This window comes from Trachemys scripta, chromosome 1, assembly GCF_013100865.1.
Source record: "Trachemys scripta elegans isolate TJP31775 chromosome 1, CAS_Tse_1.0, whole genome shotgun sequence".
Lineage (NCBI taxonomy): Eukaryota > Metazoa > Chordata > Testudines > Emydidae > Trachemys > Trachemys scripta.
This window is the reverse complement of record NC_048298.1, coordinates 185,474,673-185,490,020: the sequence shown is the minus strand read 5'-3', so window position 1 is coordinate 185,490,020 and position 15,348 is coordinate 185,474,673. Positions and strand designations below refer to the sequence as shown.

At 41.9% G+C, this 15,348-nt stretch overlaps 1 protein-coding gene across 3 annotated transcripts in view; it reads right to left on the bottom strand.

The window, feature by feature from the left end:
• IFNGR2 (interferon gamma receptor 2) overlaps nt 1-10,103 on the bottom strand; it is a 35,243-nt gene extending 25,140 nt beyond the window's left edge. Inside the window, exon 1 of one of the 3 annotated variants that reach the window (XM_034751988.1) lies at nt 10,082-10,103. Coding sequence is in view for 2 of the 3 variants with exons in the window: in XM_034751972.1 (XP_034607863.1) it covers nt 9,346-9,415 (70 nt within the window). In the remaining variant the exon portion in view is untranslated. Of the gene's footprint in view, nt 1-9,345; nt 10,033-10,081 lie in introns of those variants that run through there. The other 2 variants (XM_034751972.1, XM_034751980.1) reach the window with 2 other exon arrangements.
• Nucleotides 10,104-15,348: the final 5,245 nt, after the last annotated feature.

Below are 15,348 nucleotides of genomic sequence, written 5' to 3'. Positions count from 1 at the left end.
GGGGGGGGGGGGGGGGGGGGGGGGGGGGGGGGGGGGGGGGGGGGGGGGGGAGGGGGAATGTGGGGTGCTCAGGAGAGGGGGCGGAATTGAGGTGGGGAAGGGGCAGAGTTGGGGCAGGGACGGAGGCGGGGTCCTGTGGAGTGTCCTCTTTTTGCACTATTGAAATAGGGTAACCCTATCTTAACCTCTCTCTCAGTTCCCATCTGTAAACTGGAGATAATACCTCCTCTCACCTCACAGCAGTATTGTGCAAATAACTTAATTTATCTTTGTAAAGCACTCAATGAATGCCACAGAAGAACCATAAGGAAATCAATAATTCAGAGTAGACTTTGAATAAAGTGTAGTACATATGGCATGTGGCCACACTGGAACAGTAAGAAGAGAATACATTAAATAACAGGCTCCTTAAGTGGGCAGCATCTATCCAGTGCACTGAATGAGGCAAGGGCCTGTGGGGAAAAAGTGTGATAATGTAATTAAAGACTGTATCATAATGCATAAGCACAAAAGGGCCAAATTAAGGTTGCACAGATAACCTTAATTCTGGCATTTCCTAACTTTTATGCTCTTGACTTGGTTCTTTACACTATTTAAGCGACGCTGACATCTTCTGATGAAAAACATCATATAATAAAATAACTGGCTCCTATATAGCACTTTTCAGCTGTAGATCCAACAGATGTTATTTCATGGAGGATGGGTCTAATCAATGGCTACTAGCCAAGATGGTCATGGATATAAGACCATGCTCTGGATGTCCCTAAACCTCTGATTGCAAGATGCAGGGACAGGATGACAGGGGATGGATCACTTGATTGCCTTGTTCTGTTCATTCCCTTTGAGGCATGTGTCGCTTGGCTGCTGTCAGGAGATGGGGTGTTGGGCTGGATGGACCATTGTTCTGACCCAATATGACCACTCTTATGTTCTTATTTTCCTAATATTCAGATCCCATATAAGCATCTAGCTTTATAATTTGAATCAATGAAGATGGATTCAAGTATTGAAAGCTACAGTGGTCCCCAAGCATTGAGTTTTGTTCTGTACACAGTGACAGATGGGATAGAAAACTATTGTACCCCTGGGCTGAATTAGTTTTTCACCTTTTCCCTCTCAATGCAATCTTGCAGTTGACTTGCTCACAGCATATGCAATGACTTTTATGCCTTTCAAAGGTTGTCTTCTCATTTGAATGTGAAAATATCAAACATCCATACACTTATTCATAGATTCCAAGGACCATTGTGATCATCTAGTTTGACCTCCTGTATCCAGGCCACAGAACTTCCCAAAAATAATTCCTAGAACGTATTTTAGAAAAACATCCAATCTTGACTGAAAAAATAGTCAGTGATGGAGAATCCATCACAACCCTTGGTAATTTAGTCAATGGTTAATTACCCTCACTGTCAAAAATTTACAGTCTGAATTTGTCTAGCTTCAACTTCCAGACATTGCACTCTCTTATACCTTTCTCATCTGGACTGAAGAGCCCATTATTAAATATTTGTTTCTCACATCGGTGCTTCCAGATTGTAATCAATTCATCCCTTCACCTTATCTTCGTTACGCTAAATAGATTGAGCTCCTTAAGTCTGTCATTATATAGATCATGTTTTCTAATTCTTTAATCATGCTTGTGGGTAATATGCCTAATATGTATTTGACAATTTCAGAGCTCTATTAATTTCTATTTTATTTCAAAAATTGTTTTCAATAAATATTTAATATTGACCCAGGGGAGATAACTTGTTTTATTTTGGGTAATCATATCTTGCCATAACCTAATGACAATGTACTAAAGAGCATTATTTTTGTGAGGATGTATATTTTAAACCAAAATAACAATATAACTATTACAAATCCCTTATGATTGCATAACACCCCATATATTAGGCCAGTTCCCATAATGTAATTTATGTTGTGCCTACGTATACTTATTCTAAAGTTCCAGTTAGATGTTTTATTATTCACTTCCTGTTTTCAACTTGTATTTTACTACACGTGGGCAACACGATACAAGCTGCGTACCACTCTAGAAGTGGCTCCAGAGGTAGCTCATCAAAATTTGAAAATCAGTTTGGGGTCGTTTGGGATAAAGAAATGCTATGCAAATTATTAATCTCACATTCATGTAGTCACTTAGGCTTTGTCTACACTTAAAACATTACAGCAGCACTGCAGCTGAGTCAGTGTAGCACTTCAGTGTAGACACTCACTACAGCTACAGGAAAGGTTCTCCTGTTGCTGTAGTCAATGCACCTCCTCGAGAGGTGGTAGCTATGTCGATGAGAGAATTCTTCCTCTAGACCAGGAAATTAAGTTGGCATAACTACGTCGCTCAACAGTGTGAAATATCCACACCCCTGAGCAACGCAGCTAAGCCAACCGAACTCCTAGTGTAGGCATGCTAGGTTGATGGGATAATTCTCTCATCGACATAGCTAGCGCCTCTCGGTGAAGTGCAGTACCTATGCCGGGAGAAGCTCTCCATCAGCACAGATAGTCTTCATTGAAGAAATGCAGCAGTGCTGATGCAGCATTTTAAGTGAAGACCTGCCCCTAGTGCTCTCTACACTGGGGGCTAGGTTGGTTTAACTATATTTCCCGCGGGGTGTGGATTTTTCAGACCCCCTTGTGAAGTAGCTAAGCCAATGTAAGTTTTCAGTGTAGACTAGCCCTTAGAAAACAGTATACAGGCAAGTTAAGCTAGGGAAAGTTAAGACAGGACTGGCAGCCTTGTGTTAGGAAAGTGTTGTGATTTTTTTTTTAAATATCCATTTTTCATTCAAGTTCATATGATTTTTCTTATTATTAAAATAGATATAAACCTAGGTATATTACAGAGCCCATGCTAAGCCCAGCCTCTGCACATAAAATTAGGCCTTATATGATGCTTTCTATTTATCAGATTTTTTTTCCTCTGGGTAGTTTACTGCTGTTTTGGCTTGAGGAGCAGAAATGCAGCTTAAGAACTTCAAAACCAGATATTAACAAAGGAACTAAGGGATAGTTATTGAGAGAGAAAAAATAGTTATAAAAAACTATTAGGCTTGCTAACGATTAGCATGTTTCCAAAGCACTTTGAAGACATTGGGAAGTACAATACAACCTGTACAAAATGTGTTGTAAAACAATTCCCATCCAGTTTTAATGAAGTTCTAATAACTTTGTGTAAACATGCCAAATGGCCTCATTAGTTAGGAACTTTTAGCGTATTAGCTTAAGAAGCCCTTCTTTAAAATAAATAATAATAATTCCTTAGTGCCCAGTCTCACTGCAATACCACAGAGTACATTTTTCCTGGTGACATTAACCACAAAACTTGCCTACAGGGCCTCTGGTATGTATAGAATTTTACTACATTTCCTGGTTTTGTAATCTTGTCTTTTTAAACTTGCAAAACTGGACAATACTGGGAAAAAATGTCTTTGAGCCTACCGCAGTTCACTTGATGTCACCAATATAGCACACTCTGGGCAAATATGCCAAACCCACGAAAAAAATGCAGAAATTGGGTTTGTTTTTGGCTTAATTGGCTTGTGAGTTGCTCGTTGGCTAGTTTTTGGATTGTAGCTTGTTGCTTCTTTTTAAAATTGGCTCCCGGCAAGCAGGGGCAAGGGGGAGGCAAGGGTGGTGGGGAAGAGAGTTGGGGTGCACAGTGGGCCCACCACACTCCCAGACTGCACGCCAGGGGGGATCTAGTCACAGTGTTGGGGTTTTTAGGGATTGGCTTGTTTTGGTCTTGTTCTGAAATGGGATTAGCTTGATTTTGGCTTATTGTGAAAGTCAGGTGCTTATTTACCACGTGACAGTTGGCAACTGTGACTCTGGGGAATCAGGAATAATATGAACTTGCCATCTGTGCAGGGCTGGCTGTCATAAGATCAATGAAAAGTAAGTTTTAAATGGTGTTCACAGCATAGTTTCATTTGCTATTTAGTGTGTATTTCTAAGGTTGCTGAGAATCCTTTGCTTAAATATAAAAAGCAAACTTTTCTTGAATCATGGTATCATGCAAACTCCTGAATACTTGAACAGCTAGGGCTCACTATTAGTCTGATGCACATGGCAGAGTATCTTGTATAACCAGCTAATTCGCTTAGCCAACCATAGATAGGTGCCAATTCAAGAATGCTGAAGGTGAGAAATGCACATTCTAATTTTTTTCTGGACTGTTACTGAAGTAACAAAAGAGGAAGGAAACTAGTTCATTTTTTCCTGACACTGGGTTCACATACTGTTGGTATGAAGCAACACCATTATTCAGAAGCAGGACTGTCCCAGTCAGTAGGCTCAGAAATGATTACTTTAATCAAAACCTTTAACTTGATAGTTGATACACAGTAAGAGGTCATTTCTATACATGAGTCTTCTGAGCTTTGTGCCAAATAAGGTGGGTGTAATTTTCAGGGTGGATAAAACTGAATGGGGGGCAGGGGGAGAAAAATATGTTTTATTTAAATTGGATATTTTTTATTTTTATATTTAAATTATTTCTTTTTAAAAATAAACCTATTTAAAATTAAATCAATGTACAACAAATTAAGGCCTAAATCTCTCAACATTTAAATAAAAACTAAAAATGCTGAATCCATGAGTCTCTAAAAACCCTCTGAATTAGAGTTACAGGGACTGCTTTTCTATATAAAGAATCAGGGGGAAAACATCTAATTTTTGAGGTCAAGCTTTATAAATATGGCACAATACGTATGTACTGTATTAAGGGCTTGATCGTGTGGGGCAGCCAGGAGTTGTGCTACTGGGTGCAACAGGCTGGCAAAGTTATCATAGGGAGCCGGCCTCTGACTCTACGAAACACCATCATGTATCTCAACGGAACCATCCACTGACCCCACCCGGGTGGTTTCATACTCCTGTTTTATAGCTTCTCTCTACCTCAGCTCTGATTGACTCCGTTGTCAAATTATGATTATTTATGACTCCACCCACCATGAAAAAACTTACTCTCCTGCTCATAGAAAAACACTGAAGTTTATGTATGCAAAACGTTTAGGGGTGTTTTAATAAATTGTATATGTTGCTTTATGTGTTTAATTAAATTCCAATTACCATCCTAATGCAGATTGAGACAAATCATTCACCATTTTCTAATATACTAAAAATGTACAATTAAGAATCTGAAAATATTAAGTTATATAATTGCTTAAATAAATGTATATAGTGCAGTATTCTCTAACTCGGTGGTTTTCAAACATTTTTGTGGAGACCCAGTTGAAGAAAATTGTTGATGTCTGCAACCCAACAGAGCTGGGGGTGAGGGGTTTGGGATGTGGGAGGGGCTCAGGGCTGGGGCAGAGGGTTGGGGTGAGGGCTGTGGGGTGGGGCTGGGAATGACAGGTTCAGGGTGTGGGAGGTGGCTCTGGGCTGGGGCAGGGGGTCAGGGCTCTGGGTGCAGGCTCTGGGCTGGGGCCAGGGTTGAGAGGTTTGGGGTGCAGGAGGGGACTCTGGGTTTGGGGGGCTCAGGGCAGGGGCTGGGGTGTGGTAGAGGATCAGGGCTCTGGGCTGGGGTGCAGGCTCTGGGGTGGGACCAGGGAAGAGGAGTCCGGGTGCAGGAAGGGGCTCTGGGTTTGGGGGGGCTCAAGGGGGCAGGGCACAGGGTTACCTTGGGTGGCTCCCGGTCAGCAGCAGTGATAAGGCAGGCTTCCAAGAAGCAGCCAGCAGCAGGTCTGGCTCCTAGGCAGAGGCGCGCACGGCTCTCGCCCAGCTCTCGCCCACAGGCACTGTACCCCCCCAGTGCGGAGCTGGTGCTCGGGCAGGGATAGCGCGTGGAACCCCATGGCCCCCTTGCCTAGGAGCCGGACCTGCTGCTGGCCCTTCGGGGACGCAGTGTGCTGTCAGAACAGGTAGATACTAGCCTGCCTTACCCAGGCAGCACCGCCAACGGGACTTTTAATAGCCCAGTCAGCGGTGCTGACCAGAGCAGCCACAACCCAGTGCCTTACATTCCATGATCCAGTACTGGGTCGAGACCTGCAGTCTGCAAACCACTGCTCTAACTAGATAGCAAAAAAATGTAACAAGTCGAATGTAAAAACTATTTAGTTGTAAATCAACATGTTTTAATGGTTATATCAACCAATGAGAATGCATCTTTAGAAAATAACTGAAGTACAAATGGAAAAGCTGATTAAAAATCAATGATTTAAAACACTGATTTAAATTGCTTTAATTTAAATAATTTTCATTTAAATCTGCAGTACTTCATTATAACCACCTTTTCATTTCCATGGAATTGATAATTTTGTGTTTAGCATTTTCTTTTTAAAATCAAATACAAGGTTATTAAAATATAATTCCAAGCATTAAGTCTTCTTGAAAAGGAAATGTCTGAAGAGAGTTCAATTTAATTTAGATTGCAAGATGCTGCAGACAGGAAACTTTGACTTGTTATATGTTTCTAATGTTCGAGACCCACATTTAGTGTCATTTTAAAATAACTTCTCTCTCAGAAAAAGGAGCATTTACAAAGGAGGGAACAAGTTATTTGTTTCTGAAGTTCAGAAACTTCTGACATAGTCCAGATATAATTAAAGATGTATTGTTTCCCTCCAAGTAATTCCCCATGTTCACCATTGAGAACACTAAAGATACTACAAGATAAATATGAATAAGTGAATGTAAGAGTAAAAAAGATAGAGGGTTTGGGATAATAGTTAAGGTTGAGTTTAGGTTTGAAGTAAGTACTCCAACATTATCACCTGGCAGCAAATCCGTCAAAACAGAACAGTCTAATTCTAGATCTTTATATCAGACAGATCATGAAGCAAAATAATCGCCTTGGAGAAGCAATACCTCAAGGTGCAGTTAGATTTAGGCAGTGGCACAAAATGGAAATTCAGGAGTCAGAAATCTATGCAACATAGTTAGGCTGAGGTCAATTTTTATTTTTTGAAAATTTCAATAATTATAGATTTAAAGCTTTTTTTGAATGTTCATCAATTTAAATTTTCATAATTGCAGAAAATTATGAGAGATGGGGTCAGACAATAATTATTTATTGACAGATATTGAGATTCAGAAAGTTAAAGCTGTTTAACTTTAAACCTGTAAAAACACAAACTGTCAACATCACACCAAAAATATACAAAGTAAATATCATCAAATCAAACCCTAATAATTTCTCAAACAGCATTTCCCCTACATTGCCTATCTGTAAATTTCAATTATTATTGAGGGAAATAAATTTTTTGTTGGTTTGTGTTTATATGCTGAAATCAATGTTTGACATTTACTGATAAAATCTAATTCTTCCAACCCTAAACATAATAGATAAAAATAGAGAGTTTGGGGTATTAAGTAAAAAATGAAATTTGACTATTTTAACTATGTTCTCTCAGAACTAGAATTTATCCACATTTAAACACTCTAATAAAGTTCCAATAGCAATTCTTCATGTAACTAACTGTTCACACACACAAAACTGTTTTAAACTACAATTTTGCAATTGTATACCAAGCTAATGGAGCACATGCCAAACGGCAAATTATTGCGAAATGGAACTGGTTCCATGGAACACTGTAAAGAAAAATACTCAGCTCAGATGACTGAATTTAATCATCTAACTCTAACTGAAAAAACAAGTTGATTTCTCAAACTGTACAATCAATTTTCTAAGGACTCTTCCTTCTCATTTTATTTGTACTAGCATAATACATGTTTTGGAATAAAAGGTGATTCTGCTTTATATTACCCATATTTACTGGAGATACAGGAAAAGACATTATAATAGGGCCACATTACACAGTGAAGTCCAGTATCTTGCTTACTTTGGCTTATATTTTAAAAGCAGCCTCATTGTATTATCTCAGGTCTCAATTTCTGTGGCACTTAATTATCGTTACTCAAATTTTAGTATCTGATAACTCACACATAAAACAAAAAATAACCAAAAATCCAAAGAACAAATAAATGATCACCTATACAAAACTGCCTCTAATTTCAAAGAATATTTTACTGGTTTTGTTTACTACAGTCTGAGATTGTGAAGAATGCAACTGCAAGTCAACTGGGTTAAAACATCCCAAATTAATAAATGCAAAATAAGTCTGCCAGCCATTATTGAAACAGATGATCCGCCCCGCAGCTAAAACAAACAGAGAAAAACACACCCCCAGCACAAACAAACACAGCTAAGTATAAAACAGAACAATGAATTTCATAGGCAAGACAAACAGCATTTTAAATGGCCCTTTTGTGCATCTGTTTTGCATTTATCTGAGTTATATGATGTTACATATTATTCATGTATTGCTACACTGTATTAACACACAAAATGAGTTCCTTCCAGTATTTAAATTTCTTTGATTTCTTCTATTAATTTAAATATCAAAACATAGTTCTGTGTCTCAAAACTTTTGTGTATCGGACACTTAGCCTGTTAGCATTTTTTATAAAGCAAAATTACATCTGGGAAGCATAGGATAGCAGGTGGCAGGCAAACTATAATACACTCCTCTCGCTAGCCCCTACCCGTGAGGATATTGGAACAGCTTGCTGTAAGGCAAGAGTTGAAAGGGGGATTTCCGCCCCTGATGTTGGGATAACCAGGCAGCAGTACAATGACACATCACCACAAGTAAGAATGACTTACTTCCTAATAAGTAAAATGTTTACAGACAAGTTGAAATCCAAAGAGATACATAGCTTAGCCATTTAAAAAAAATAAAACTTAGAAAGGGGAAAAGGCCTATCTACCACAGAAGGCCTGGCTCTACCATAGATTTAGAACAGCAAAAATCCATTCCCCAGGTACAAGCACTGTGCATCACTGTGTATCTAGACGTAGCATTTTTATAAATTAGCAACTGTCAAGACGTTATGGGGAGGAGAGTTGCCTGTAGTGTATACGAAAGGCAGCAACACATTTTAAAACCAGCAATTAAGTTTGAAAATAAAAATAAAGGCGAGTGATGTCCCCAGAACTTACAATCCCCTGCCCTCCCTCCAAAGGATTGTCCCTAGGCGTGAACTGAAAATCAAGGGAGACTTTTGCTCACCTTAAACACATCGCTGGCTTCATCTATCGCTTTTCATAGTATTCGCGCAGGGAAATGCGTCCCCAGCGGCTTTCTGACTAACCACTGTCTGAAACCTCCCCGAGGGGCTCTCTCACCCCACGCCCCTACGGAGCTCCCCAGCCAAGGAATCGCCCCAGGCAGATCGCTACTAAGGCCTGGTTTCCCGGAGACCAGGGCCTCTGCAGCAAAACAAGCCCCCCAGCTCCCCTCCACACCCCTTGCCTTGTCCGGCCACGCTGGCTGCCAGGGCCAGCGCCCCCCGCGCACAGCCCCGGGGCGCCCCACGGCTCACGGCACCTACCTGCGGCAGGGGGCTCGGGCAGGCTCAGCACCAGCAGGCAGAGGAGCAGCGCGGCGCCGAGGCGCGGCATGGCCGAGGCCGGGATGCTCTTGTGGGTGGGCTCTGCTCACACTGCGCTGGCTCCGAGCCCGGGCGCGCACTGCTCTGCCGCTGCTCCTGCGGGATCGATGTGCCGCGCCTGGGACCCACCTCTTCCCGGAGCTCCGGCCCGGCCCGACCCACATGCGGGGCGGGGCGGCGGCCAGCAGTGCCCCCTGGCAGGGAGGAGCCGCGCAGAGCCCGCGGCCGGATAGGGGAGCGGGCCCCGGGGCGGCTCGGCCCAGCGGCTCCTTGGTAAAGCCGGGGACCCCCGCGCGGGCTGCTCGGACGGCGGCGCGGCGTGGGGCCCCGGGCTGGAGCGGGGCGCTCAAGGGCTCCCGCCCCCGACTGTGACGCGGCTGCGGAGCCCAGGCGGCTGGGCCGGACCGGGCTGTTCCAGCGGCGGCTGCTGCGCGCCCGCCCCTGCCCTTCGCCTAATAACCCTGCGGGCGGGCACAAGCCGCGCCCCCGGAGCCCAGCGCGGGTCCCTGCTGCACAACAGCCCCCTTCCCCCCCGGCCTGTGGTGGCTGAGAGAAGCCGCGGCCTTGCGGTACTTCCTGGTGCGCCAGCTACCGCAGCCCTCGCCCTCTGCCCAGCCGCAGGAGGGGGTGGGACTGGGACACACCCAGCTTGCCGGGCTGGACCACTCCCACTCACCGAGAGTGCTGAGCCCTTTGGGAAAATGACCCTGCCCGCGAGGAAGAGCACCAAGGCCTCCTGCAGCTTGTTTGCCCCGTTATTTGTTTGCTAATTGTGGTTGCAGTAGTCCCGGCGGGCACGTGTAACCCTAAAATTAACCCTCTTCCTGGTTTACAGAGACACCCAGCCAAACTCCAGCTCGTAAGTCCCAGGCTCCCAGCCAGCGCACTAGACTCCATTGCCTCTCCTTTAATTAAACAATAAAAATGTGTGAGTGAATTTTGCTCAGAGTTTACAGGAAAGTTCAGCTTTAGACTAAAACCAAGCATGGAGAAGTATAGTATGAGCATGTGAAAGCAGGTGGTGATAGATTACAAATCTGAATAGTAAATTCAATAACAAAATAGTGTTTATAGGGTATTGTTTTAAATTATAGCACCATATAACCATGTAAGATGAGAAAATATATAATGGATGAAGAATAAAATTGTAGGCCCCAATCCTATAATAAGCAGATCCAGTTCTGTGGGTGACATCCCTGTGGTGTGCAAAATCCCATTGCAGGGCCACCTTAGGTAGGGTTAGATTTTTTTCCTTTAAACTGGCAGAAAACCAAATTTTTGAACAATCTGGAATGCTCTAAATGAACCTGATTTAATAGAAGCAGTACTAATGATAAGACCAAAAGTGCCAACTATATGCAATGTATTTAGTAGTTCTATAGTTATTCTATGGTTTGAGAAATAAAGACACACATGCTCTGGTTATCATGACCACACGTGGTGTAAGCTTACAGCGGAGTATGCAGTATTGTGTATAGATTTGTGGTTTAAGTGAGAAAATCTTGCATCAGGTGGTTAAAAAGTCCCTTTGCTTTCACTTGTTGCATCTGGCACACTGCAAACACGTGGTTATATTCTAACCACACACCTTCGCTAATGTTATTGATTACACAGCAACAGTAAACAAGGGTGCTGGAACAATTTTTATAATGGGGGTGTTGAGAGCCACCCTCACATCGCTAGTTCCAGCACCTATGATAGTAAATTTATACAAACCCTGGGTAATTTTGAAAACCAGAGTTCCTCCCGACTCAGATACTATATTGCTAATTGTAATAAAAATAACAATTATCAAAAAATAAATTCACAGGGCAGGAATCTGTCTTTTGCAGCCTTAATGTACTTCTAGCATCTTCATCAACTTTAATAAAACCCACTTAGGCTGCACAGGTCAGGTTTATAGGTACATCCATTGAGTAGAGACATAATGCTCTTCAGAATAAACACCAACAATAATAGTGAATAATAGGCATTGCTTGATTAAGAGGAAAAAAACAAGGTTTTGCTGAGACACAAGTCTATCTATCTATAGGTAATTAACTTATATGGCTCTCACCATTCACCTTCAATGGTCCCTTGAAATATGTGCTAACTACCTATGCTAAACAATCTGTTTCACCTTGTATTTAGCTGTGACACTGAGGGCTTGTCTTCATGTACAGTGCGCCAGCTGTGCCACTGTAGCACTTTAGTGAAGACGCTACTACACTGATGGGAGAACTTCGCCTGGCAACATAGTTAATCCACTTCCCCAGGAGACAGGAGCTATGTCGATTGGAGAAGCTCTCCCGTTGACATAGTGCTGTCTACATGGGGGTTAGGTCAGTATAACTATGTTACTCGGGGTGTGGATTTTTCACATTTTTGAGCAATGTATTATATCGATATAGGTCTGTAGTGTAGACCTAGACTGAGTACACTTCCCAGATATGAAGAAGAGCTCTGTGTGAGCTGAAAAGCTTGAAAAACAGAAGTTGGGCCAGTAAAAGATATTACCTCACCCATCCTCTCTCTCTCTCTAATATCCTGGGACCAACGTGACTGCAACAACACTGTATTCATTAATATTAAATGACAGTCATGTGCCTAAATACACAGACAGTACCATGAAATGTTTTGCCTTGCTTCCCCTGTCTGCTCTGAACTCCCAATGAACAGTAATATAGAACATAAGAAAGGCCGTACCGGGTCAGACCAAAGGCCCATCTAGCCCAGTATCCTGTCTACCGACAGTGGCCAATGCCAGGTGCCCCAGAGGGAGTGAACATAACAGGCAACGATCAAGTGATCTCTCTCCTGCCATCCATCTCCACCCTCTGACAGACAGAGGCTAGGGACACCATTCCTTACCCGTCCTGGCTAATAGCCATGAATGGACTTAACCACCATGAATTTATCCAGTTCTCTTTTAAACTCTGTTATAGTCCTAGCTTTCACAACCTCCTCAGGTAAGGAGTTCCACAAGTTGACTGTGCGCTGCGTGAAGAAGAACTTCCTTTTATTTGTTTTAAACCTGCTGCCTATTAATTTCATTTGATGACCCCTAGTTCTTGTATTATGGGAATAAGTAAATAACTTTTCCTTATCCACTTTCTCCACATCACTCATGATTTTATATACCTCTATCATATCCCCACCATAGTCTCCTCTTTTCCAAGCTGAAGAGTCCTAGCCTCTTTAATCTCTCCTCATATGGGACCCGTTCCAAACCCTGAATCATTTTAGTTGCCCTTTTCTGAACCTTTTCTAGTGCCAGTATATCTTTTTTGAGATGAGGAGACCACATCTGTATGCAGTATTCGAGATGAGGGCGTACCATCGATTTATATAAGGGCATTAATATATTCTCAGTCTTATTCTCTATCCCCTTTTTAATGATTCCTAACATCCTGTTTGCTTTTTTGACCGCCTCTGCGCACTGCGTGGACATTTTCAGAGAACTATCCATGATGACTCCAAGATCTTTTTCCTGACTTGTAGCTAAATTAGACCCCATCATATTGTATGTATAGTTGGGGTTATTTTTTCCAATGTGCATTACTTTACATTTATCCACATTAAATTTCATTTGCCATTTTGTTGCCCAATCACTTAGTTTTGTGAGATCTTTTTTAAGTTCTTCACAGTCTGCTTTGGACTTAACCATCTTTAGCAGTTTAGTATCATCTGCAAACTTTGCCACCTCACTGTTTACCCCTTTCTCCAGATCATTTATGAATAAGTTGAATAGGATCGGTCCGAGGACTGACCCTTGGGGAACACCACTAGTTACCCCTCTCCATTCTGAGAATTTACCATTAATTCCTACCCTTTGTTCCCTGTCTTTTAACCAGTTCTCAGTCCATGAAAGGACCTTCCCTTTTATCCCATGGCAGCTTAATTTACATAAGAACCTTTGGTGAGGGACCTTGTCAAAGGCTTTCTGGAAATCTAAGTACCCTATGTCCACTGGATCCCCGTTGTCCACATGTTTGTGGACCCCTTCAAAGAATTCTAATAGATTAGTAAGACACGATTTCCCTTTACAGAAACCATGTTGACTATTGCTCAACAGTTTATGTTTTTCTATGTGTCGGACAATTTTATTCTTAACTATTGTTTCGACTAATTTGCCCGGTACAGACGTTAGACTTACTGGTCTGTAATTGCCGGGATCACCTCTAGAGCCCTTTTTAAATATTGGCGTTACATTAGCTAACTTCCAGTCATTGGGTACAGAAGCCAATTTAAAGGACAGGTTACAAATCTTAGTTAACAGTTCCACAACTTCACATTTGAGTTCTTTCAGAACTCTTGGGTGAATGCCATCTGGTCCCAGTGACTTGTTAATGTTAAGTTTTATCAATTAATTCCAAAACCTCCTCTCATGACACTTCAATCCGTGACAGTTCCTCAGATTTGTCACCTACAAAAGCCAGCTCAGGTTTGGGAATCTCCCAAACATCCTCAGCCGTGAAGACTGAAGCAAAGAATCCATTTAGTTTCTCTGCAATGACTTTATTGTCTTTAAGCGCTCCTTTTGTATCTCGATCATCAAGGGACCCACTGGTTGTTTAGCAGGCTTCCTGCTTCTGATGTACTTAAAAAACATTTTGTTATTACCTTTGGAGTTTTTGGCTAGCCGTTCTTCAAACTCCTCTTTGGCTTTTCTTATTACATTCTTGCACTTAATTTGGCTGCGTTTATGCTCCTTTCTATTTGCCTCACTAGGATTTGACTTCCACTTTTTAAAGGAAGTCTTCTTTATCTCTCACTGCTTCTTTTACATGGTTGTTAAGCCACGGTGGCTCTTTTTTAGTTCTTTTACTATGTTTCTTAATTTGGGGTATACATTGAAGTTGGGCCTCTATTATGGTGTCTTTAAAAAGCGCCCATGCAGCTTGCAGGGATTTCACTTTAGTCACTGTACCTTTTAACTTCTGTTTAACTAACCCCCTAATTTTTGCATAGTTCCCCCTTTTGAAATTAAATGCCACAGTGTTGGGCTGTTGAGATGTTCTTCCCACCATAGGGATGTTGAATGCTATTGTATTATGGTCACTATTTCCAAGCGGTCCTGCTATAGTTACCTCTTGGACCAGCTCCTACGCCCCACTCAGGACTAAATCTAGAGTTGCCTCTCCCCTTGTGGGTTCCCGTACCAGCTGCTCCATGAAGCAGTCATTTAAAGTATCGAGAAATTTTATCTCTGCATTTTGTCCTGAAGTGAAGTGTTCCCATAGGATCAAATGCAGCAGCAGCACCACCACGAGCCAACACAACACTGGCTTCAGTAAGAGTTGCAACTGCTTAGAAATTTGATAGGATCTAGTACCTCATGGGTGAACAATCAGCATGTATTTATAAGGAAAATATATTTGTAGGCATGACACTCCTGTTTGACTACAAAAAGTACAAGTAATGACAAGAGCACAGCAGCCAAATTAACAGAGAGTATCCTGACCACTGGGCAAGAATAACCGAGAGGTGCTCTCATTTTACAGAAACAGCATTGCTCTCTCTACACTAATAAAAAGCTGAGCCAGTTTTGAAAACTATGTCCCAGTGTTGGGGATGCAACTTTTAAAGCTGACAGTGTACTAACACTGCACTTCAAGGAGCCATTTTAGAGAATGCACCATAGTTTTTGTAGGGATAATAAACTGTGCTATCAGAACTATGGGCTCAGTCCTGGAGGGTACAGAGTTTCCTAAACTCTCGTTGGCTTCAAATGAGAATTTAGCATATACAACACCTCATAGGATCAGGCTCCAGGTTTGCTCCCCCCCATCAGAACTTGAATCAAATTCTGGAACAGGCTAATTAAAAGTTTTCAAATTTGATTAATAATTATGCAAGACTTGCTAAATTCTGTGTTCACTTTTTAATCTTTTAAAATAGTTGTTGGTATTTGAAGCTAACATTTTATCTGGTGAAAGAAAACTTTAAAACATTAGTGAAACA